Source organism: Mirounga angustirostris, unplaced genomic scaffold (assembly GCF_029215605.1).
Source record: "Mirounga angustirostris isolate CCGP_5_RB_7025 unplaced genomic scaffold, mMirAng1.0.hap1 SCAF_12, whole genome shotgun sequence".
NCBI classification, from domain to species: domain Eukaryota; kingdom Metazoa; phylum Chordata; class Mammalia; order Carnivora; family Phocidae; genus Mirounga; species Mirounga angustirostris.
The window spans coordinates 89,890,088-89,915,272 of NW_026991720.1; the positions used below are offsets into that span (position 1 = coordinate 89,890,088).

At 41.7% G+C, this 25,185-nt stretch overlaps 1 protein-coding gene and 1 long non-coding RNA gene across 17 annotated transcripts in view; one reads left to right on the forward strand and one right to left on the reverse strand.

Moving 5' to 3' along the window:
• Positions 1-9,362, forward strand: part of LOC123835708 (uncharacterized) — a 41,473-nt gene extending 32,111 nt beyond the window's left edge. For 4 of the 16 annotated variants that reach the window (XR_010406604.1, XR_010406605.1, XR_010406607.1 and 1 more), the window contains one exon: positions 6,404-7,929. This is a non-coding gene — a long non-coding RNA (uncharacterized LOC123835708). Of the gene's footprint in view, positions 1-6,403 lie in introns of all 16 variants that reach the window. The other 12 variants (XR_010406614.1, XR_010406615.1, XR_010406612.1 and 9 more) reach the window with 12 other exon arrangements.
• Positions 1-25,185, reverse strand: part of LAMB4 (laminin subunit beta 4) — a 90,721-nt gene that overhangs the window by 12,802 nt on the left and 52,734 nt on the right. Inside the window, 10 exon segments of the mRNA XM_045864899.3 lie at positions 2,806-2,950; positions 6,437-6,598; positions 7,410-7,615; positions 9,356-9,516; positions 12,614-12,989; positions 15,769-15,865; positions 20,760-20,980; positions 21,582-21,806; positions 23,258-23,415; positions 23,818-24,049. Coding sequence (XP_045720855.2) covers positions 2,806-2,950; positions 6,437-6,598; positions 7,410-7,615; positions 9,356-9,516; positions 12,614-12,989; positions 15,769-15,865; positions 20,760-20,980; positions 21,582-21,806; positions 23,258-23,415; positions 23,818-24,049 — 1,983 coding nt within the window.

Here is a 25,185-nt window from a genome sequence, read left to right on the forward strand (position 1 = left end):
ATAGAGTGTAAAGTACTGGATGAATAACGTGTTACCAGGAAACTGTTAAATACACCCATGCCCTGCTTTTCAGGAAAATAAAATCGGCCTTCCTGAGAACTGAAGCGGAAGATGGACTGTTCGGGTCCGGGGTGCTAACACTCTGTGATCTCTGGCTCCTTACTGAGGCATAATGCTAAAGCCCGTGTGGGCAGTTGAAGTGCTGACCATCCAGTGGGGGAGTATAAGCCATTCCATATGAATACTGATCACATGAGAATAGAAATGATAAATAGAAGACGAAATGATATGGGATCCAGAGGGAGGAGAAAATATTTCAGGAAGAACCTCAAAAAGGCACATAAACTGAGCCTGGAGGACAGCAGAGGTTATACCTGTGGAAATGTGGGGTGAAGGCAGGGGTAAAGGCATTCTAAACTGAGCGACCCACAGATGCCAAAGCTTGGGTGCAGCATGAAGCAGTCCTCGGATCAGTGTTGGTGAGAGAGTCGAGTCTAAATGCGGGGGCGGGGGGTGCAAGTCCCGAAAGGCTGGGAGCAGAGCACAGGAGCCTCTAAATGTGAGGCCAAGGACCTTGGCTTCTTCTTCAGGAGGCGGTGGGCACCACAGACACCTTTTAGCATTTGACGGACATGACATGAGTATATATCCTTTGGTGATCATTTTCGCTCTAGCTGTCTTGTTTAAAATAAAAGGAGTATTTTACTTCCTGTCATGTTTTTGAAAAAAAAAAGTAACAAGATTTTTTGTGAGTAAATCAAAATCATACTTGAAACAGAATGTACTATTCTTGGAAGTTGACTTTTGAAAGAAATGGTATTTCATTTTATAAAAAGGGTTCTAATAAAAAGTGAATTTAATTTAGCCATATATTTGTCATTGAACATTTATTGGCATTTGTTATGAGATCATAAATTCAAAATTTTTCTATGGGACTTTCAGGAGAAGTGACACATACTTTGTTAATGGGGAATTCAGACCCCAAGGAAAATATTAATAAGGTGAAGAAGAGTGGAGTAGTGTAGCCACCATACAATTTAATAATACTTTTATTTGGGCTTTATGGAAAGGATAGAGGAAAAGAAATTGGTGAGTGAAGGGTACTGCTTCCTGGTGCCAAGGATCTTGGGGCCCAGATCAGAGATGTTTCTTTTATAGAATAGGATTTTTCCCTTTGCCTAGTCTAATTTTTGTTGTAATAATGGACACAGTTTTTGTTGTTTTTTTTTTAACTCCTTGGGGTAATTAAACTTTATTATTAGAGATGTATTCAGCAGCAATGAGAAATGAGACCAGTAAGGGAATAGGCTCTATAACCCAGTGAATGAGGTGGAAAGCAGTAGAACTTGCCTTCTGAGCCATCGCTGGGGCCCAGAAGTGTATCACGCCATTTCGCACAACTGGTCTGGCAGTTTGGTTTTGGTTTGGTCTTGGTGCCTGAATCGACCTGTATCTGCAGAAATAGCTAAGGTGTTCCTTAATCCAACCAGTTCCTGGATCTGTGTCTAATCAATGCTAACTCACTGAAAACTGGCTTTTGAACAAACAAAACATCCAGTAGACAGATCCCACCTCATTCATTTTTACTGATTATTTTGGTCATTTTTATTGGTTATTTGTACTGCCTCATTTTGTTCTTATTTTGAAAATCAAGACTAGTACTGTTCATACAGTATCTAGAGATATGGAGGTGGAAAAAACAATTGGCCATAGGGGTCTGTTACAAATATTAAACAGGTTCACAAAGTGGTTGCAACGATGGTAACAGACATCCCAATTGTCAGCTGATTCATGTGAGGAGTATTAAGTTACTGAATCTGGAAGACGGTGATGGAGAAGAAAGCCTCTTAAGATTAATTCCATATAATGTACCCAAGCTGCGTTATTTACACAGAGTGAGTTTTCAGGTCAATTTCCAGCTGTACTACTTGATTTTTATCTTCAACTAATAATTCTCTGTAGTTTAAAATAAACTTCTAAAAAAATAAAATCAAAGTGAACTTCTCCCATAATAAGGTACAATGAGGGATAATAACATCATAATTATAATAATAAATGGATCAAATTGTACCTTTTGGCCAATCACAGAGAACCAATATGAAACTTGGAAAATAGTCCATAATAGTTAATAACCGATATTTTAGATACCACCTCACTATAGTATTTGGTATACTAACCAAATCTGGCATGCCTTGATCTCACACAGTCTGTCAGCAGAGAAAATCATGGAATCATAACATTAGGAAATCTGATAGAATCATCATGTTAGACTTTTTTCTTAAAAAAACCACATAACTTTAAGCACCAAGTTCATTTGTTTGAAATTTTAACTAAATTCTAGGACTTTTTACTAAATTTATCTTATACAGATAGCCATATATACATATATATTTTTTTTTCGTACAGAGTTAATATTTGGGGATTATTTTCATTAAGAAATTTTAAATCAGGGGCGCCTGGGTGGCTCAGTTGGTTGGGCGACTGCCTTCGGCTCAGGTCATGATCCTGGAGTCCCGGGATCGAGTCCCGCATCGGGCTCCCTGCTCGGCGGGGAGTCTGCTTCTCCCTCTGGCCCTCCTCCCTCTCATGCTCTCTGTCTCTCATTCTCTCTCTCGCAAACAAATAAAATCTTAAAAAAAAAAAAAAAAAAAAAGAAATTTTAAATCAAGGGGTACATCATGTTTCTGATTTAGGCATTTCATTTCCACTTATGTAATTTGAAATTGGTTATGCTGTTTGAGTATACTTTAAAAAAAAAGCAAAGAAAAAGAAACAAAACTAGTTTCAATATATTTTTCTAATTACCTGACAAAAACATTTTCAGCTTTTTGATTAAAAGACTCATCTTCTCTTCTTCAGATTCACTTTGATTTTTCATATTCCTCAGTTTCTCACTTAGCTGTAAGGCATTGTTTTTGGAGACTTCTGCCAGTTTACTTACATTTTTGAGCTGGAATAAGAAAAAAATAACAATGAGGAAAAAACACAATGAGGCACATTGTGTGATGTTTACTTACTTAGCTGGACCAAATGAAACTCACTAAAAACAAAATAGGACTATAGAGAATTAAAAGATAATTTTAAGGGATTCATTTATGAGGTGATATTATTTGTTTTCATTATCATTTTTGCTTAATGTGAATTTATCTTGTGGTGCCTGGCTGGCTCAGTCGGTGCAGCAGGTGACTCTTGATCTCAGGGTTGTGAGTTTGAGCCCCATGTTGGGTGTAGAGATTACTTAAAAAATAAAATCTTTTAAAAAATAATGTGACTTTATCTCTTAAAACCATTATTAGTGACCAAAAGTATTATTTGAAAACAGTTTTGACCTAGTGCTAATGACTTTTCCTTATACAAATGTAAAACACAAATTCTGTTTTAATGAGACTTTAGCATTCCTATCACATCAGCAAATTACTTGGGACTACGTAGAGTGGTCATTATGTTTAATAAGTTAAGAGCATTTTCTTTTATGTAAGTTAAAATAATTACTCTTCTTGACATTCCTCAAATTCAAATAATGTACTTTTTCTGAAAGCTAAAAAGAAAGCATTCCTCCTTTTAATAAACGAGTTTGAACTCGGAGCAAGCTACAAAGATAAATTCCAAACATCTTGTACACTTGGTGGAGGAATGATAGGTCTAAAACTTGCCCTCTAGAAGTGCAAATTCTTAATTATGTGATTTGAGAAAAATTCATGGGCTTTTCTTGAGATTCTAACAAATTAGAGAAAAAGAAAGAAAAAAAAAAACTCAGAAAGCAATAGGGTAATATCACCAAGTTGAGCTGTATGGAATAAATTAATTGTGACAGAAGTAGGGCTAATTAGGATCAAACACAATTAGGAAAAAAAAATCTCCCCTTATTTCCCCACAAAAGGAGCCAGCTTAATGTGAGCTATACGGATTTTGTGGAAAAGGATTCAATTGCACTCATTGGCAAATGATGAAATGAAAAAGAAATATTTACATGATTAAAAATATGTATCTTCATTTTTTGGAGAGTTGTCCCTTAATTTTCTAGAACTTTGAAAACCTTAAAATGGTGAGCAGTTGCTGAGAGAGATCTTCAAAGTTCCCATGACAAAAAAATATAACTAGGTGAGGTGATGGATGTTAACCAAACTTCTTGTGCTAATCATTTTGCAATATATACATCTACCAAATTATGTATGCCTGAAACTAATAAAATGTTCTATGTTAATTATATCTCTCCCAAATAAAAAGAATAAAATGGTTAGCAGTAAGTAAGAACACGTGGAAGTAAAATGAGAATTCCAGAAATAAATACTCTGGACAGGAAAACACAAAATTATAGAGATGAAATCTGTGTTGATTAGTCAATGCTGTGTTCAGAGAGAAAGAGATTGCTAAATTACTTCACTCTTAAAACATCTCTCTGCAATCCATCCTCTGTCACCACTGGCTCCTGAGAATTCTCTCACAATCTTTTCTGGCACTCTTCCCCCCATCTAATCAAGAGGGAAATAGCACACCATTTTATCAACATGAAAAACCCCGCCCCCACCCTTTCCAGTTGTTCATTTACGTGCTGATGAAGCCAAATTCTGCTAGAACATATGTCAGGGACTATCTTTTAAAAGTAAAAGCTTAACACAGGGCTTCTTTAAATGGTGTGAGGTTTCTGGTTTTTTTGAGAAGGGGCAGTAAGGTGTAATTGTTTGAAATTATGTTGAACAGGGCGCCTGGGTGGCTCAGTTGGTTAAGCGACTGCCTTCGGCTCAGGTCATGATCCTGGAGTCCCGGGATCGAATCCCGCTTCTCCCTCTGACCCTCCCCCCTCTCATGTGCTCTCTCATTCTCTCTCTCTCAAATAAATAAGTAAAATCTTTAAAATAAAATAAAATAAAATTATGTTGAACAATTCAGGATTATTTTAACCACCGGGATGCAGGACCAGGATTTGTCTTTGTTATGTTCACCGCTGGCTCCCCAACATCTAGATAAATGTCTTGCACATAGTAGGCACTCAATGAATATTTGTTCAAAGAAGGAAGAATAACATACAAGTGAAAACTAGGTAGCAATGCAGAATTATGACTACGTAAATAAAAATTTTCAACATTCAGGATGTATAGGGATATCCACCAGCTGGGCTAATCAGAGGCTTGCCCCAGAACTTGGATTTGGGAGCATGTGGAGCAAGGGCTTGGGACCAGCTGGGGCTCAGGCTCATGCAGGAGGCTCAAGGAGGAAACTGCTGTTCTGTGTGTGTGCATTGTGCATGCAAGCTCGTGTGTGCACGTGTGTGTGTGTGTGTGTGTGCTTGAGATATGCACCATATCTTAGCTGTGGTTCTCAGCCCATTCCCAAGCTTGACCTTCTATCCTCCTGTTGATTCTGAGACTGTTTTTTTCAGGAGTTGGTTTCTGTTGCTTACAAACAGGAATGCTCCCTGCTATAATATTTAACATATATTTTTTGTGTGTAGATATATTTTCATTTAAATAATTTTTACTTAAATTCAATTAATTAACATATAATGTATTAATGGTTTCAGAGGTATAGGCCTGTGATTCATCAGTCTTATATAACACCTGGTGCTCGTATTATTGGTAAAGAAATTTAGCTTTTTAAGAGATTTTTCTTCTTCATCAAAGACTCTATGTATATTGTCAAAAATGGAGCAAACTAGGGCACACATCATCATCTTGTATACAAGATGAATTCAGTGTATTCACAGAATACCTAAAATTGTATTCATCTTTTCCAGGTGAATATATAATGTATTCACACACACAAAAAAAACCCTAAGGAAAACTAGGCAATTAAAAATTATTCTCATTTATCAACATGATCAGAAAAATAAATGAAAACATTTCAAGTTATTAGAGACTCAATCATCAGGTACTTAAATATTAAAACCACTGTCTCATGTCTAAAAACACAGGAAGGAGTACAAGACCTAAGGGTGTATTCCTATTAAAATATTTTCTAACATTAAATTTTAACATTAGAATTTGTATATTTAGTAGAATTTCAAATATACTCTTGAATTTGTACAAATTAGTCTTTACTTTGAGAAATCTAAAGTTTTCAAACCTTTAAGGCTAATAGTCTCCCATTTCTATGTAGTGTTTGCTATAAAAGAAACATCTACATGAGTCTATGTCCTACAAACACAAACTTTGATTTCTTTCTCTCTCTCCACACACACACACACAAATATACATTTACACACATATATGTGATACATATATAATAGAAAATGTCAATATTCACATGTACTTCTAAATGTACATTTACATCCACATCTGTATTTTTAATCCTACGTTTCCAAGCATAAGAACACGTAATATCTAGAACCTGTCCTTTCGCCTCAAAGCTAAATGGCAGTTTTAAACATTTCAGACAGTTTGCTTTTTTCTTCCTATTGCTACAGCTTTATAAATAAAACAAGAGAAGACATATTTACCTGGAGCTTCCAACCCTGAACCTGGTCGCTCAAATTATGAATCACAAACTCTGCTTCCTGAGCTTGCTGGAGGGCATCGCTCGAGAGGGGCAGGGAGCCACGACAGCTGAGGCCATCACAGGACGAGAGCACGCACGGCATGTCCCCTGGTTCTCCACATACCTCACAGGAGAAAGGATTCATGTTGAAAAGCAACGTGTGGGCAGAGTTTTGCTAATGCCATCCAGGTTCACTGAGGCAAAGCACTGCTCTATGCATGTGTGTTTCTTCCACAGTGGTTCATGCTTAGCGCAAGGATGCAGCCCCGTGAAATGTTTCCAGGTAACTAAATACCTGAATTTTTTGTTGTCAGCGTTGTGTCAATTGATGCCATTTTTATGCTTAAGAGTTTTTGGAGAAAACAGTCAAATATCTAGCATTTCTTGTGTGTTAATTTCATTTTTTAAATTTTTGAAAAAGATTTTATTTATTTATTTGACAGAGAGCGACACAGCGAGAGAGGGAACAGAAGCAGGGGGAGCTGGAGAGGGAGAAGCAGGCTTCTCCCTGAGCAGGGAGCCCGATGCGGGGCTCGACCCCAGAACCCTGGGATCATGACCTGAGTCAAAGGCAGATGCCATTTTAAATAAAAATTACCTTTTATTTATAAGAAAGCAAGAGGAGTGAATGTCTATAATCTGTACCATTGTGGAAATAGCAAATTATATAAATAAATGTAAGATAATAAAATCAAGCCACAGTCTTACTCTGAATTTTCTCAAACTTTGACTTGGAAAATAAAAAAAATAAAATAGAAGTATATTTATATTATTTATATCTTAAATAATAGAGCATATCTATATATATTATGATATTTATACATTTATAAAGTATAAATAAAAAATTAAAATGCAAGGCAGGAAATATAATTGAAGAGATTTGTATACCAAGCAGAAATCACAAATACTTTTACTACACCATCGTGAATATTTACCTTTTCGTTCAGTATTTGGATATCTGGTACTGTAATTTGCTTTAATTTTTCCAGTGACAAGTTTTGTTTTGAGGTTAGGGTATCAAAGATGGTAAGTAAGTCATTCCTGTTTTTTTCAGAGTTTTTTATGATAGAAGTGGTTTCGCTACTTTTCTTTTCAGCAGATGATGATCTCTGATAATGCTTCTTGATGTTCTCTGAGTAATCTACATTAATGCAAATTGAGGTAAGGTAAGTTTTGTGAGAACAAATGAAATTATATATTGGTTATCAAGACAATCATCCCACAGTGTGACCAATGTCTTGGTCTCAATGACCAAAACAAAAATTCATCATCCTCTTCGTTGAATTTACACTTAATGGGGAAGGATCGGATGGAGTGAAACAGATATCAGTAGGTACAGAGCCTTGAGATTTAAGTCTGCAGACATGGGTTTGAGTGTTGGCTTTCCCCTTTGCTGTCTGCCTAAGTCCTTGAGCAAACCAGTTAATCTCTTAGATTGTGTTTGCTTCTCTGTAATTTGTGAGGACTAAGTGAAATAATACGAGAATGCTCTGTAAAGTGTTCCACAGGTGTATTAATTATGTATTCATTGGTATTAATGACGACTACCCGTACGAACCCTAACGCGACACACCAGCCGAGTTTACCTAACTAGATGGAGCGGCAGGGGTTGACAAATTTGTTCTGGAAAGGGCCAGAGAATAAATGTTCTAGGCTTGCCGGCCACGGCGGGTCCAGCACAGCTTCTCAACTCTGGAGAGTGAGAGCAGCTGCAAGCAATGTCAACGAACGGGTGAGTCTGTCTCCTAGTGAAACCCCTTTAAAAAAACCGGCTCCGGGTAAAAGTGGCGGGTGGACTATAGTGTGCTGACTTGTGATGTGGAGGCTGATGACAACGGGTCACAATTGTGCAGCGCTTTCTCTGTGCCTGCCCCGCTTGTCAGTTTTCTTCCTGAATCTTCACAAAACACCGCGAGGTGCGTGTTAGCGTGATCACCCCCATTTTACAGGTGAGAAAACAAGGCTCTCCAGAGGTAAGTTATTTGCCTGAGGTCTCACGGACAGCAAGGGATCAAGACAAGATTTCAAGGCCGGCGGTTTGATTCTGGAAACTATGTTCTTCAGCACTGCTCTATATTTTCCATATTTTTAGTAAAATACAAAATCATGAAGGTAATACAGTTCATTTTACTGCAAATGATAGTGTTGCAGGACTTTCAACGGTAACTCTGTATTTTAGGAACCAGAGGCCCAGGGTCCTGATCTTTACTCCCTACGCAACCAGAAGTTGGGCATGAGACAACCACACCTTCCTATTGCTTGGGATGATTTTGGCCTTTATTTATCTGGCAAATTTTATCCTCATTTTGTGAAGTCCAAGTCAAATGTCACCTACTTCCCAGAGCCTTTCCCAGTAAACCCAGGAAGAATTCTGTTCCCGTGCTCGAGTTGGCGGTCCAAATCTTTCATGCTGTGAACCATTTTGAAGTGGCAACCTAGACAGCAGTGGTCGGATGTCCTTTCTCCGAGTGTCCCTCTGTGTTTCTTTGACTCTGAGGGGAGAGCCAAGGCGGGGACCTTTCTGGGCATCATTCCGCGGAGGGACAAGGTTTGGGAACATCATGGTCCCGGTCCAAAGCCAGTTACACAAGACCCCTTGCATGCTTTGGCATTAGGATAATACCCTGGCTGTCACTAAGTATCTATTTAGTATCAGACAGTTAGCTGTATTCATTATTTTCAACAGATGCTACCCAAGCTCTGCACTGCTTAAAAAGTTGAAATATTCATGTACAAATAATACCTTAATGGGTGTGTTTTCAGTCCTAAAGTGCTCAGGCTCTGTGGCAACGAGCACAGGGTGCCGCGCTAATGGAATAAACGATGGATGGCAGCAACCTTTGTCCATCAACGGACCATCCAAGTGCATTTTCTCTCTTACCCATGATGCTTGCATTACGGGGGCGGAAGCGCAAATTGATTTCTCGCTGAAGATCTTCACGTAAGAGGTCTGCTTCATTCCCCATTCCTCCTATCCTTTCTTTCAGACCTGGAAACTCATGCACTTCTTTCAGTTGCACACTTAGCTGCATGATTTGTTCCCTGGAGGGAAAAGAGAGTAAATGTAGCGAAGCTTGTATTCCTGTTGATAAATCAGTGAAAAAAAAACACACCAACATTGCCCTCGTGATCAGGCACCCTCATAATTAGAATGGATCCTTCTTCCTCGATGTTGTGTTTGACAGTTTATAGTTCTGTTTATGGTTCCTCTCTTTCTTGTTAATTCAGCTTCCTGGAACGTTTTAGCACTCACTTAAAATACAATCCGCATACAAGGTCTAGTGGAAGAAAGGCTTTGAATCTTTCAATTTCAACTATTTAGACTCTTTCTGTCTCCCTTTGCTTTGGGTTTTCAAAAACACACATTCAGACACTGTTCATTTAAATCCATGAGATCCAACCTATATTCAGCTTTTAACACGGAAGTCCTCACCCAGCCTAGGGCAAAAACCAGTTCTTTACTGAGAATAAATCTGCCTGCAGCAAGGATCCTTCTAGAGCTACTGCTATACCGGGTCTTAACTTGTCATTCCCATGAGTGACAAGGAGGTTTCCTTGTTGGTGAGAGTACCCAGGCCTGGGCTGTGTTCATTCTCCTCACCTTCTTCTCCATGATGCCTATCTCTGTCCCGCTTCAATTTGCTGGGTTCAGCACCCACAGTGGGTTCAAGGAAATAATTAGTAATATCCTTCATGATAAGGAAATTCGGTGCAAATCATGAAGAGTACGGTTGAGGAAAATTACAATATGAATCTATGGGACTCATTTATCTTGGCAGAAATGCAAAGCATTAACTAATGCTTCCTAGCATTTTCTACTCTAACTCTCCCTTCTAATCTACAGACTTTTCCTTCCGGCGCCAACTGTCAGGACCATAATTCATCAGGTTAATAATAATAATAACAATGATAGTAATTGCTCTTATTATAATTGGTACTCTCGAAGCCCTACAATGCACCAGACACCATGCTCAGAGGCTTGTCTGAGTAATTCTCACAAGAAACCTATGAAATAGAGACTCGACCCCCCTTTTGGATGAAGAAACAGGTGCTTGGAGAAGCTAAATAACCTGCCTGAGGCCATACAGCAATAAGTGGACTTCAGTCACGGAATCTGTACTCGTGATATCCTGGCTTCCTTGCCCTCCGCCTCCCCTTTCATTGGTAATTTACCCAGCAAACGTTTGTTATGTGACTGAACCGAGCCTGGAGAAGGTACCCTCTGTCCTCAGGGGTCCCTCAGTAAGGCGATGACCCAGGAAGCACAGGGAAGGGGGAAAATGGAGAAGGAAGGACATGTCTTTTTCTGAGGAGGTCATGGAAGGTGTCAGAGAGGAGGTGGTGTTTTGGTGGTTGCTAAGGAGGAACAGGAGCTCAGTAGGTGGACCGGGAAGGGACAGGCATGCTGGTTTCCGGCAGAAGAGGCCCAGTACTCACTGCTTTCCTCATCGCTTCAGGCCTGGCCCTGGGACTACTGCTTCTCTTGCTGTCTTTCTGCTCTGAGGTCCTGTGGTCTCTGTTTAGAGTGACCACTGTGGACTGGCTCATTCTGCTTTCTTTCTGACAGGTCCACTTTGTTTGCCATATTCTAGAACTACAAACCCGTGGTCCATGGGCCAAAGCTCATTCTCAGACACATTTATTTGGCCTGTCCGGTGCTTTTTAAGAGCATTATTGGATTAGCTGGCTATATTTTAATTAATTAATTAATTTATTTATTTATTTATTTATTTATTTTTAAAGATTTTATTTATTCATTTGACAGAGCTAGATACAGCGAGAGAGGGAACACAAGCAGGGAGAGTGGGAGAGGGAGAAGCAGGCTTCCCGCGGAGCTAGGAGCCTGATGCGGGGCCCGATCCCAGGACCCTGGGATCATGACCTGAACCGAAGGCAGATGCTTAATGACTAAGCCACCCAGGCGCCCCAGCTGGCTATATTTTAAAGTGGGGACATTTCCATAAAAACCTGGAGGCCTGACATCTCTGGAAAAGTGGGAAGACCTGGGGACACAGGGCCCAAATCCTGCAGGACAATAGTCTTTACAAGGTGGTGGATGTGCCTGCTTTCAGTCGCCAGCCTGTCCTGGCCACGTGACCCCCCTGGGCCCTGTAGGGGCATGGCCCTTCCTCTGAACTACGGCGGTGGACTCCATCTCCTTGTGTAACTTTGAAGCTATTACCATGTACCTCTGCGACTTTTGCCTGATGAAAATAAATGGCTTTATATTGACATTGGTGTTTTGTATAACACAAAACTCTACAGCTTCAATTATTCCTTAATCCAGGACCTTTGACTGGGGGCGGAGCAGGGGATATTCTTCTACATAATCACAATCTCTTTGGTTTCTCAGTAGACTACGTGCTCATAGAAGGACGGAAAACTGTATCCCATGCATCCTGGTTTTTGCCCAGAGCAGTTGGCAAACTTTTTCTGCAAAGGGTCAGATAGTAAATATTTCAGGCCTTGGGGGCCATAGTCCTGTCACAACTACCCCACTCTGCCCTTGTCCCGAGAAGGCAGCCACAGAGGACAGGTACATAAATAGGCGGGGCTGTACCAGTGAAACCTGATTTACAAAACTAGGTGGCGTGTGGGATTTTGCCTGTGGTCTGATGAGCCCTGGTCCAGACCAACCAACATAATGTCCAGAAATGTTTGATGAATGTTATATAAATATATATAACATATAATAAAAATGACAGTGCATTTTGAGGAACTTCTCACGCTTGCTATATGACTTCACATTAATGTACAGGCTTTTCCAAACAACTGAAGAATTTGGGAAGATTTAGCAAATCTCCCTGAGTGCCTGGTTGGAAAAAAAAATATCTGTATGATAAACAACCCTTTTTCTAATTTTGTATCTTTCAGCTCTGCTGGGTTTGGGCTTTCCAAAATCAGGCTCTTAATGATTGCCTTTTTGTTCTAATCGATGGCATCTGGAAAGATCCCATGTAATCCTAAGTAGGTAAAAAAGAGACAGACAGTCATGATCCCCAGCCTGGACGCTGACTGAAAAATTATTTCCCTAACGTCCACATAGGTACATTTTGAAATTGAAGTCTGCTTTATAAAGCTCCACAGGAGTCAAGGCAGATCAGGAACTTGCAATCTATTGCTGGAGCACAAATCTTACCAAACAGAGTCCTGATAATCCTTGACGGTTAAGAATTCCCCCGATGAGAAAACAGGATGTTTCAGAATCCTTTCTATTTCAGACATGTTCTCTCTGAGGCCTTTGAAGTTGGCCTTGCAGACCAGCACGGGCCCTCTTTTATCTTGCGTGTCAGCAGCCAGCTTCATTAACCCTTGCACGGCTTTGGAGAGGGCAGACACTGTGTGGTCCCAGCGATCAAAGCAGCCGTGACACCGCAGACAGGCAGGGAATTCCTGGCCGTGACCCCGGGCGCAGCGATCGCATCTCGGGCCGCTCACCCCCTCCCGGCAGCGGCACATGCCCGTGTCCTGGTCACAGGGGGGCTTCTGGGCACCTTCCCTGTTGCAGTCACATGCTAAAGTGGAAGACAGAGGGAGCCGAGAATGTCAGTCACTTGGCCTTTTGCTTCTGGCTCGCTCAAGAATCAAGCCCACTCCTCTCCCCTGAGACTCCCCGACGCCCGTTTTTAAGGTGAACGTTTAAAAACCGGTATAATTACAGAGACCTGGGCAATGGCCATTACATACAGCACTCTTCTTTGCGTTCCACGAACAAATCAGTTCATGGTTTCCAGAAGGAAAATACTAGGTGTCGTCTTTACTGTGTGAGTGTTCACATGTGGGCTCCTTTGCCTATACGAGTGAGTAACCTGGACCTAGTGGTGGACGACACCCTAGTGTCTGGGGCCACTGCCCCCGTAGGTGACTCAGGCATGCCGGCGACCCTCTAAGAATTCTCGTGACCACACTCTGTCTCAACAAAACCCAGCCTGGGGGCTGCTGACCCATGCTGTTTTCCATTATATAAGGAGAATCAGTCCATCCTCAAAAAAGGGGGGGAATCACTCCATCATATTTACCCAAAGGAGTTGAAAACTTACGTCTCTATGCAAAAACCTGCAACGGATCTTTATAGCAGCTGTATTTATGATTGCCCAAACCTGGAAACAACCAAGAAGTCCCACAGTAGGTGAATAGATAAACTGTGGTACAAGGAATATTTTTCAGGGCTAAGAAGAAATGAGCTATCAAGCCATGAAAAGACACGGAGGGACCTTACATGCATATCACCTAGTGAACTAAATCAAACTGAAAACGCTATGTACTGTAGGATTCCAACTATCAGACATTCTGGAAAAGGCAAAACTACGGAGACAGTAAAAAGATGAGTGGTTGGCACAGGCTGTGGGGTGAGGGGTGAACAGAGAGGGACAGGTGGAGCACAGAGGATTTTTAGGGCAGTGAAAATATTCTGTATGATACCGTCATGGTGGATACGTGTCCTTATACATTTGTCCAAACCCACAGAATGGAAAATACCAAGAGTGAACCATAATGTGAACTGCGGACTTTGGTGGTTATGGTGTGTCAGTGTGGATTCCTCAGTTGTAAAAAACGTGCCACTTTCTTGGAGGTGTGGATAATGGGGCTGGCCATGCATGTGTGGGCTGTGGGGATATATAGGAAATCTCTGTACCTTCCTCTCAGTTTTGCTGTGAACCTAAAACTGCTCTAAAAAATCAAGTCCTTTTAAAAAGGGAGACAATTAAATTAATTTTGTCTTAGTTAAAAAAACAAACGAACAGATGCTACATGTAATTCAGTTGAGTAGGTTTTTGATTAAGGCTGAGGATGGAGGACGGACAGAGCTATGGAAGTTACAGCAATTTCCAGAAGGTCAGGGAATCATTAGCCTACGTCACTGGACTAACTGCAAGGAAAGAGTGATTTAAAAATGCATTTTACAGCTTGAGTAAAAATGCTGATTACAAATAAAAACTGATTAACACGCTAGGCTCCTCAGCTAGATACCATCTGTCCAGCACATTGGCTTTGGCACAGAGGCCTCAGCAGGAACCCCTCAGGGGCAGCACTATGTCAAGTCACCAGCTTATTAATTGCTCTTTTCCAGGAGCGTTAGAGGGGGTCTGTGGCCTGAGTTGATCATTTGCAAAGTTTTTTCTATCAAAGATGAAAGCATTTCAGAAAATGAGATTATTGAAATATGAGAAGGGCACAGAGGAAAGAGGCTCAGACAGATTTTCCAGGAGCCAAAATTGCTCCCTGTTTTTTTTTTTTTTTTTTTAGCTTACCAAAAGATAACCCTGGTTTTTAATGTAGCAATTTCACTTAGAAAACTAAGTGGGACCAGGGAAACCATTGAGGATATGGATTTGAGTGGGGCAAGGAAATGAAGGCCATTTATTTTAGCCACAAAAGCACATTTAGAAAGGAATAGAGAGGAGAAGAGTTACCATGTGTGGCTACGTAGAGGTGACCATAATAAGCCCACCACATCTGATATTTTTTTGGATTGACTTCTTTTGGCAGCGGACTATAGGGATTCAAAAATCCCTCCTCCTAGAACTAACCCAGATTCTCAATCTGTGCTGTCCAATATGGACATGGTAAGTAGCCACTTAACCATCCAGGGCTACTGAAATTTAAATGAATTGAACATACATTCTTTTCCTCATCTGCCCTGGCCACATTACAAGTGCTCATCAGCTCCCAGGCCAGTGACCCCTGCATCCCAGTGGTGCCGATCAGACAGTTTCCATCTCTGCAGAAAGTTCTGTTGGATAGTGCTGCTCTAAATCCAGCAATCAGTGCCAAGACATGGGGCGAAAGGCACTAGACCACGAACTCCATGGGATTAGGGGCCTTGCCTTATTTGCTCATGACCTAGCTTATCCAGTAGGCACACTATGAATATCTTAAAATAAATGAATCAGTGAGTATCTGAAAGATCCAGAGTTATGAGCTCCAAGGTGAGGAAACATCCCCTCTGCTGGCTTCCTATGAACCATCTCCCAGCCTGTACCTCCTTCTAGAAGCTGTTTTTGTCAACATGCTTCCAAATAGCAGAAAACTGGCTACAAGTCATGACCTCAGACGTTTGTTCCACTTTAGAGACTTTGAGGAATTGCAAACCAGGCTTCAACACATCTAATATAGCCTAAAGTTTGACACAAATCTTTTTATAAGGCTATAAAAAATATTGTTTTCAAAACTAAGATTACACATTGTGAATTTTCTATCAAATAGAGGAATTTAAAATTCAGCTGGCTCATAGCATGCTCATGGTCGGAGCAGGTGGACGGTCCTCAGGTTTTTAGAATTAGCAATACTTACGAATGCATCGCCCCAGTGGATCACCGTAATAATTTTCCTTGCACCCTCTGCAGTGTTTCCCATCATAGCCGAATTTACACAGACACTGGCCTGTAAGCTGTAAGAACAGTCACGGGTGACAAATTGACAAGATTTATGATCTAAAACAAACAATGCATCTTAATACAAAACAGTCTTCCCTCCAGTGGTTTAGAACATACAGCTGTGCAAAGGCAGAGGAAAGATGATTCCCACGGCCAGCAAACACCCTTGGCAAGACCAAGGCTCAGGAGCTAATGTGTTTTGGCTTAGGGCCCCTGAATATACCACCTGCTTCCTGCTGTTCGAGGACAGGTGGCCCCAAACTGGGAAATATACACAGATGTAAATGAAAACAAAACACATCATGGGAAATGGGCCACATTCTTTTCCTCTACAGTTATTGGATTTAATGCATGACACAGCCAAAGACCTGAACGAATATTCATCAACTGATTTGGAAAATAATGTTTCCATTATGGAACATACAATGGAGTTTCTCCCAATTTTACTCAAGAAAACAACATTTTTTTTTTTTTTTTTTTTGCAGTTGAAGCTTAATCATTTAATGACAGTTATTTAACTGTGTTTTGGGGGAGAGGGCTGATCTTTTGTGCATCCTCCCAACTGGATCCTTGACCAACTTTTCTGAAACCTGGGGAGGTTAGAAAATTCACAGGAGAAAAATACAGAAGCAAATCATTATTTTCATGGTCCTAGGTTATACATGACCAAATCTGCTTAAACAGCAGCTCCATAAGTAGCTTGATTTATAAAATGACTGGATCTATGCAGCTTCTGCCCATCTTTGGCGTTTGCATTAGCTTCTGCTCACACATAAGGAGTTGTGGGGAGCGGGCTGTCCCTGAGGCCTGGCACACTGCTGGTTGTCCTTAACTGTCACACAATCTTTTCTTCCATGGGTGCAGAGTCTGCTCCTTTGTAACTTGTTCCTGTTGTTCTGAGCCCTGTTGCACAAAACAGGCAGCCTCCTCCTTCCCTCGGACAGTCCCTCTCCCAACTAGAGATGACCATTCTCAATTTGCATTTGTTTCTTTTCTTTGGGCTGATCACCTTTAATTCCTTCAAGCCTTCATCACAGAATAGCGATGGTTCTGCCCACTCTCCTGATTGTCTTCCTTTAGACACATACTAGTTTGTCAATATAATGTTTAAAAGGTGGTACTCAGAAATAACAACAATGCTCCTACAGCTGTCTGACCAGTACAGAGGACCATGGGATGGTGACTGGCCTGAACCCGAGCATGGCATTCCCACTAGTCCAGCCTGAACGGACACTGGGTCTTTGGCAGCCTGGCAACCACTGCTGGCTCCCTGGAAACACACAGCGAAAATCCGCAGATGTTTTTCACACGAGCCGGTGCAGGTTATTACTCCTACCCTGTATTGATGCAATGGATTTTAAAAACCCAATTGCAAAACTTTCACTTTTATCCTGGTAACATTTCACATTCTTCTTTCCAGCCAACAGGACAGGCTGTTGGGATATCTTGTCTCTTGTTCTGTCTTTATCCCAGGAGCTTACAACTTTGCCGTATGTGCAAATTTGATATTTGGGAAGCATGTTTCTCCACCTCCATCTCAAATGTTGATGAAAATATTGGATGGCACATTTGGACCTCTCTGTAATAATGCACCAGGGATGGCCAACTGGCTGACACAGAGACACTTACCAGTGGTGGTTTAAACAGCTGGGAATCTAAATATCCACCTGTCTCTTCTATACTCCAATGAAAGTGTTACCTGATTTTTTTTTTAAAAGATTTTATTTATTTATTTGACAGGGAGAGACAGCCAGAGAGAGAACACGAGCAGGGAAAGTGGGAGAGAGAAGCAGGCTTCCCGCCGAGCCGGGAGCCCGATGCGGGGCTCGATCCCAGGACCTGAGCCGAAGGCAGACGCTTAATGACTGAGCCACCCAGGCGCCCCGAAAGTGTTACCTGATTTTAAAGATCAATCTTCCCCAAGGAATCCCCAGTGGACCAGACCACCCCAAATACCCTTGTCATCAGGGGGCTCTCTGGTTAAACCAATGCCATCTGACTGTTAGCTTCATAGGCTTCCCTTTGCCTCCATGACTGGACTGTGGTCTTTGTTGAGTCCTGCTACAAATATGCTTCGTAAAAGGTCTACTGGGCACCTGGGTGACTCAGTTGGCTAAAGAGCCAACTCTTGATCTCAGCTCAGGTCTTAATCTCAGGGTTGTGAATTCAAGCCCTGTGTTTGGCTCCATACTGGGTGTGGAGCCTACTTAAAAAAAAAGAAGAAGAAGAAGAAGAAGAAGAAGAAGAAGCTAACAGGTCTAAGAAGCATGCCAGACAGTGATGTCATGAACCTTGGGAGTTCCTCTTGAATTAGGAAGCCAAGCAGTCATGTGGAGATCTACCATTTGTTCCATGGTCAGTGGCAACAGGTACGAGGAGTGGATGGGGGGATATAAGACAGGTATGGTCATCTAGTGCTCAGAAACCATTCTCCAGTAAAAGGAACCAGTGCTCCATAAAGAAATGGCTGATTCAGGGCTCCTGGGTGGCTCAGTTGGTTAAGTGTCTGACTCTTGATTTTGGCTCAGTCATGATCTCAGCGTCATGGGATCAAGCCCTGCATCAGGCTACGTGCTGGGCGTGGAGTCTGCTTAAGATTCTCTTTCTTCCTTTCCCTCTGCCCCTCCTCCCACTTCTCTCTCACAAAAAAAAAGAAAAAAAAAAGAAAAGTAAGAAAGAAAAAGAAAATGGCTTTTCCTAGGCTTAGGATAGGGGCAGGAAATACACCAGATGAGCTTAGAATATCTTGTCATGCAGAAAGTGCTTAAAAAAACCCCAAAACCCAACAATAATGAGGTATTGAAACCCACTGAAATAGCTCCCAATGACCAAAGCTGGACTAACTTGAACAGCAAAATAAAGTAGTATCAGATTATAACTTAAAGTATAATATAAATACCCATGACTCCGTATAGGTATTAAAAAATGCTTAATAAATGAAGACATGGGGGACAACAGATAAATCTCCAGTGCGGAAGAATTCCAAATAATTTATGGGGCTACTCTGCCCTCAAGGAAGAAGTGTGAAACTCCCCACTCCTCAAGTATAGATTGTGCATAGTGACTTTCTTCCAAGGAGCACGGTATGGAAAGGAGGAAAAAAAGTAACTTTACAAAACAGAACCATGACAAACACTACCTCAGCCAGGTGATTGGGATTAGTGTCAACAGTGATAAGTCATGTAAATAGTGTGTAGCCTTGACATGATGTGATGAGAACAGCACTTTCCCTCTGCGGGCTTCTTCCTCAAACCCATAGTCCAAGTCCAATCAGGAGAAAATGTCAGACAAATTTGAATCAGGGGACATTTTCCAAAATCCTCCTCAGAATTGTTAAAGTCATCAAAAATAAGAGAAGTCTGAGAAACGTTACAACGAAGAAGAACCTAAAGAGACAAGATCACTAAATGTAAGGTGGCGTCTTGGATGGGGTCTTGTAATGGAAAAAGGACAACAGGTAAACAACTAAGGAAATCTGAAAAAATTATGGACATTAGTTAGTGATAATGTATCAATATTTGTTCATTAAATGTGACAAATCTACCATATTAATGTAAGATGTTGAAAGCAGAGGAAGCTGGGTGTGGGGTTCATCTTCTCTGTACTATCTTCACAACTTTTCTGGAAATCTATTCCAAAATAAAAAATTTATTAAGGGAAAAAAGGGTGTAGTGAGTGTGTGTTTGTGTGTGTGTGTGTGTGTGTTGGAGCAGGAGGGTTGGAGAGAAAGAAAAAGAAAAAAAGGAGAAAGGAAAACACATTCAGTATATGAGAACTACCTTCAAAAGTTGACTTGCATAAGATTTGACCTTTGAATCAGTTGAATAGTGGAGCTGAAATTGGAGGTGAGCCATGCTTATTATTAGTAGTAGTTGGGAAAAGCCCAGCTTCTTAAATTAGCATTTTGATTCCAATTAAACCCTGGTCCCTGTAGTATGGACTGACTCTAAAATTTCTTGTCATTGTTTTACCCTTCCCTCCAATCTCTATTAACGTGGAAAGTGTTTCAAAGAATATATTTATTAAGCCAAATACCCTGATCATGACATGAATAGATTTTTTTCATATAGATGTTATTATATTCGTTTCAAAAATTCCATGCTCGTTATTTTATTGACTAAAAATCGCATGTGCAGTGAGGTAGCATTAACTGTATATTACACAATGCAGATTTGCTCCTGGTACACTACACTGCATCCTTTAGAAACCACTGATGCTGGTCTGGCAAGTAAAGGGACATCTTATTTTGCCCATACGTAAAGCGATTGGTGAGCTGTAGGGAATGACAGCTCAATTTCTGAAAATGGAACTGTGGGGGTGCCTGGGTGGCTCAGTTGGTTAAGCGACTGCCTTCGGCTCAGGTCGTGATCCTAGAGTCCCGGGATCAAGTCCCGCATCGGGCTCCCTGCTCGGCGGGGAGTCTGCTTCTCCCTCCGACCCTCCTCCCTCTCATGCTCTCTTTCTCTCATTCTCTCTGTCTCAAATAAATAAATAAAATCTTTTAAAAAAAATGGAACTGTGGGTTCTGCATGCACCCATTGATTTTCGTTTTGGTTAATCATCAATTCTGATTAATGATCAATTTCTTGGAGCTTGCCTGTGATCATACATACAGGGTAGGGAAAGAGAAGTTGTCTCTGTTTCGCTATGCATGAATTCTGACTTCCCCAGTCACAGAGAAGCTTGGAGAAAGCCGAAGGAGGACAAACTTGACCTTGAGACCCTCGTTTTCTTTTTTAGTGCTTTTCATTCCTTATAAATGCAGACTCCATCCCTGTATGAGGCCAATCCTGTCCAAAAACACTAATTAACAACAGTACATAAAGAAGACATTATTTACAAATTTGGAAACCACGTCTCCCCCTCCCTTCCCACTCTAGCGCCCTAGGTAAGCTCAGAGCATCTTGCCTGGTCACAGTGGCTGCCGTGAGAGGTCCGGGGCTCACAGTCACATGGCTGGCATCCTCTGCCGGGGACCAGGTTCCAGTATCCGTCTGCACAACGGTCACAGGCCTGGCCCGTGACATTGGGCAGACAAGGGCATGTTCCAGTGTCAGGGTCACAGAGGCAAGCTCCCCGTCCAGGGGGACACTCAGCAGGATTCACCCCGGAAGGATGGCAGGAGCACCCTGGGATAACAGAGCCATTGCTGCAGGTAAATTCAGGGACGACCCTGGCATTCCACAAACCACACAAACATTGTATGAATCGCTTCTCCAAAGGGCTCAAGGAAGAGACACCTTACGATATTTCAGACTCATCAAAGAATCTAAGTAGGTTGAACACATTCAACTCTTTCTGATCGCCTCACATAGCGATTTCATGTGGTTCTGCCGACTATGTTCCGAGAGCTCACAATGAGGGTGACTGAAAGCCTCACGTTTTCCCCCTGCCACTCACAGTCTGAAAACAGTTTACTACGTTGACTTGAGTCAACTGAAATAGTTAAATATCTCCTAAAAATGAGCAGTTTACTCCTCCTCCTTTTTTTTTTTTAAGATCATAGACTCAACCCCTTGCCCTCTCCTGCATCAGTGGTTCCCCAACTGATACATTAAAGACACTGGATGAACTGGTCCCAAATTCCTGGAGATTGCACTCAGTGGGTCGGAGGTATAGTCTAGGAATCGGCCTGTTAATATCCCAGCCCTATCCGCAGGCAATCCGGGCACATGCACACAGGGCCTCGCTCTGCCGCCACTTTCCCCGCCGGGGGCCAGGCAGACTTACTCCTGCAGGTCTGATTGACGGCCGATCCAAAGTAACCCGGTTTGCAGAACTGGCAGTGGGGCCCCTGTGTGTTGTGCAAACACTTCAGGCACTCCCCTGTCAGCCGGCTGCAGGACTCGGGGTCCGTCACATCCGTGTTCTTGTTGCAGGCACATGGCTGGCAAGACGCTCCCAAAATTCTGGGATTTCCGTAGAAACCCGCGGAGCATTCTCCACACTGCTTACCTGAATGGAGGGGAGAGGACATGGGAAAGAGATGAGAAGTATGTGTGTGTGTGTCTGTCTGTCTCTGTGTCTGTGTGTGGTGGGGGGATGGGTGTTGGGGGAGCAGGGAATGGAGACGGATACAGAGAATAATTAGGATCTTCAAGAGATAATGAGATGTCACATACTGGGGATGAAGAAGGAAAAAATGTTCTGAATTAAAACATTCATTTTAATTTATTATCCAGTCAGAGAATACAACGATTATTCAGAACTAAAAAGCCCTTGGTGAGGAATGCATTCTAGTCCTTAAAAAAAACTACAGAGTGGTAGGCACAGGATTCTGGAACTTTCTATAACTGGGGTCACCCAAGTGTGCCTCAGGACCCAAAGCCGATCTCAGCCCCAGTTCTCTCTGGGGTACCCCCACCCTCACCTGGTTCTGGAGGCGAACCAGCAGCACCCTGAGATGGGGGTCTAGCAGTGAAGATGGTGATAGTGGTTTTCTTGATGTGCGCAGCCTGGAGAGTGTTTTTATCAAGCACGGTGTGGAGAAACCATCCCTTCACGCCTCCACCTGCTATCCTTCCAACCACCGGGGAACGGTGGTCAGCTAGGTGCTCAAACTGTGGGTCTACCCCCCACATTTTGGTTCATCCCATTTAGGAATGCTCTCGTCAGCCAATCATGGTCTCAGTTATTAAACACTGACCAACCAAGCCAGAGTGGACATGGGAAGACATCAGAATGAAGTAGAGACATAGGTAGCAAAAAAGAAAAAATTAGCCATGTCATTTATTATCATGATGGTAACTATCATTGAAGAAAACAGCAGCACCATATTTTCAAAATATGATTAAATCAAGGTGAATTCATGTTGTTTCCTGTTTGCCTTATATGTTTACACTCATGCTTAAACTCTTCAAAATAACATTTTTGGTAGAGCGACAGACACAAATATTGAATTGACTTCTATGGTGTCTGTATGAGGCCCAAATCAGTGCTTCAAGACATCTGAAAAAATAAGTTGTATTTATTAAATATCAGTCAAATTGACTGGTTGGGATTATATGAAGAAAGCATTTGATTAAAATTTTTTACTTTAAATTGCTTATGTTATATGTTACATAAGACATACATATTACTTAATCACCTATGTATCTTACTTAACATGTGATGGTTTTATTTTAAATAAATTATTTTGATTTGAACTCATTTGGTCCGTTAGTTTTCCAGAACTATTTAAAAACAGTAATAGCTCTGAGGAATGAGCTCTTCATTGTCATTGGTTTCTCAATCATTCAAATCCTTTGTTCAGTAAAGCAGCAAGGTACCAGATTGTGTCTTCTTACCATTAACTTCTATTCAGGACCACTCAATTGTTCAGAGCAGATAAATTATGAACATGGGATCATTTTTTAGATAGCACTATGGGATAGGAGCAAAAAGGCATCATGAACTAGACGGCGTACCTGCATAACCTTGAAGACAATTGCAGATCACATCTGAGCTCCAAGGATGCTGATAACAGGCATGGGCAAAATATTGGCTACTTGAGGGAACGTCTGGACATCGGCAAGGGCGGCAGGACCGTCCTGAAGGAGGATTCCCATAGTAACCGTCGATGCATCTGGCAAGACAATTTCTTTTTACCAAACGTTCCCAGGAAAAGCTCACATTAGCCAATGTGGATTTGCTATGCTTGAGGACAGTGCAACTCTCAAAACTCCGTATTTTAGAAGATGCTCGCTTACTCTGTGAAGTAATTTTTTGCTTTACATTGAAAGTCCCAAGGTGTATAGTCATTACACTCAATATAGTAGCAGTGAATTTACATGTCATATTTCAGGGACATAAAAAGCAAGGTGCCAGGCCAATTAATCAGACATGGTCTGGCTCATCACAAGATCTTGAAGGACATAGCAATCATTTTACACTGAAATACCATTGAGTTTCTACTCAGTGGTCCTTCAGAGAGTGTTGTGACATCGGAACAAAAGAAACAAAATTAAACTACGTGTGGATTCTGTACCTTTCACAGTGTCTTCCAGTTGTAAAACCCCCGCAATTGAAACACAAGCCTGTCTCTGGATCACAAAGTTCGGTGAACCCATTACAAAGGCAAGGGCGGCAGCTGGGGAATCCAAAGTAGCCTTGCAGGCACCGATCACAACGGCGGCCGGCCACCTCCCCCTGGCAGGAGCACTGTCCCGTTATTTGGTCACATATGGGGCTCTTTGAGCCTTGAGGGTGACAGTGACATTCTAGACAAAGAAAGAGGACATGCTGAGTGGGGGGCAAGTGGTGTGCTGGGGGAATGAGTGACGGTCCTGATTTTGTAGCAGCTGAACTTACTGTTGCATCCCGATCAGGTACATAAAGTGAGTCTGAGAAGCTGGCATGCACTGAGTACTGGGTCAACGTTTGTCACACAATTCCCTCATTCACCCAATAAACAATACGCTGTGAGCCATCGGGGCTTATAAGCGTTGTTTATACACAGGACCTGAACAAGTAGCGTGTTCTTAGTGACTCGAACTTCTAATTATCAAGTCAAACTTCAAGATTCTAAAAAAATATAAAAACCCCTCTCAGGGTGGTTGGATTTTTCTTTTTCCTCAGTGAGATCATAGAGGCTCAATCCTTCTCTAGAAAATTGTTGAATCCTTGGAGGCAATCTGCCCTACACAAAGGTGGGAGGCGGAAGATAGGCTTGCTCCTTTGTGTATACCCCTTTGTGAATCTCAAGCACTTCATTCTTTTTTCTTTTTTTAAGAAAGGGACACAAAAATGATCATGGACCTAAGCACTGTGTGCTGGGTTGACAATAACCAGGAAGGTATGCCATCTCTCTGAATCATGACTAAAAAGATATGTTGTTCCTTTACCTGAAAGAATTAACCTATCTGGAGATAACCACCAAAGACAGGTTTCTGTGGGCAACAGTATTTTCACTAATGGCTTACAGCGTGAACAGAGAACTATATCCCCTGAACATGGGAGTCATGGACTGGATTGCCACCACGTACGGACAAAGACCCATCTAAGCCCATATTAATGTGCCACTTACAAAATCAGTTCCATGGCTGTTTGCGGCCCCAGCATCAGAGAGGCTGATATCCGGGTGGCAGAGCTGTCCCCTTCTTTGACTTCTCAAAGTCAAATTTGTGTGCCCTCCTTGCACCTGGGCCACGCTAATCTCTGTATCATTCCAATGTTAGGATATGTGCCGTTGAAGCGAGCACCATCCCTCATGATTACTAATGGAGCTCTGTATCCATTTGGCGCCCTCTGAGCGGATGAATGAAATACGATGGAAAAATTTTCCCATACATTTTATCTACATAGACAGACAGCCTGAGTCATGTCGTCAAATTCCCAGTCCCCTCCTCTTTGAAAG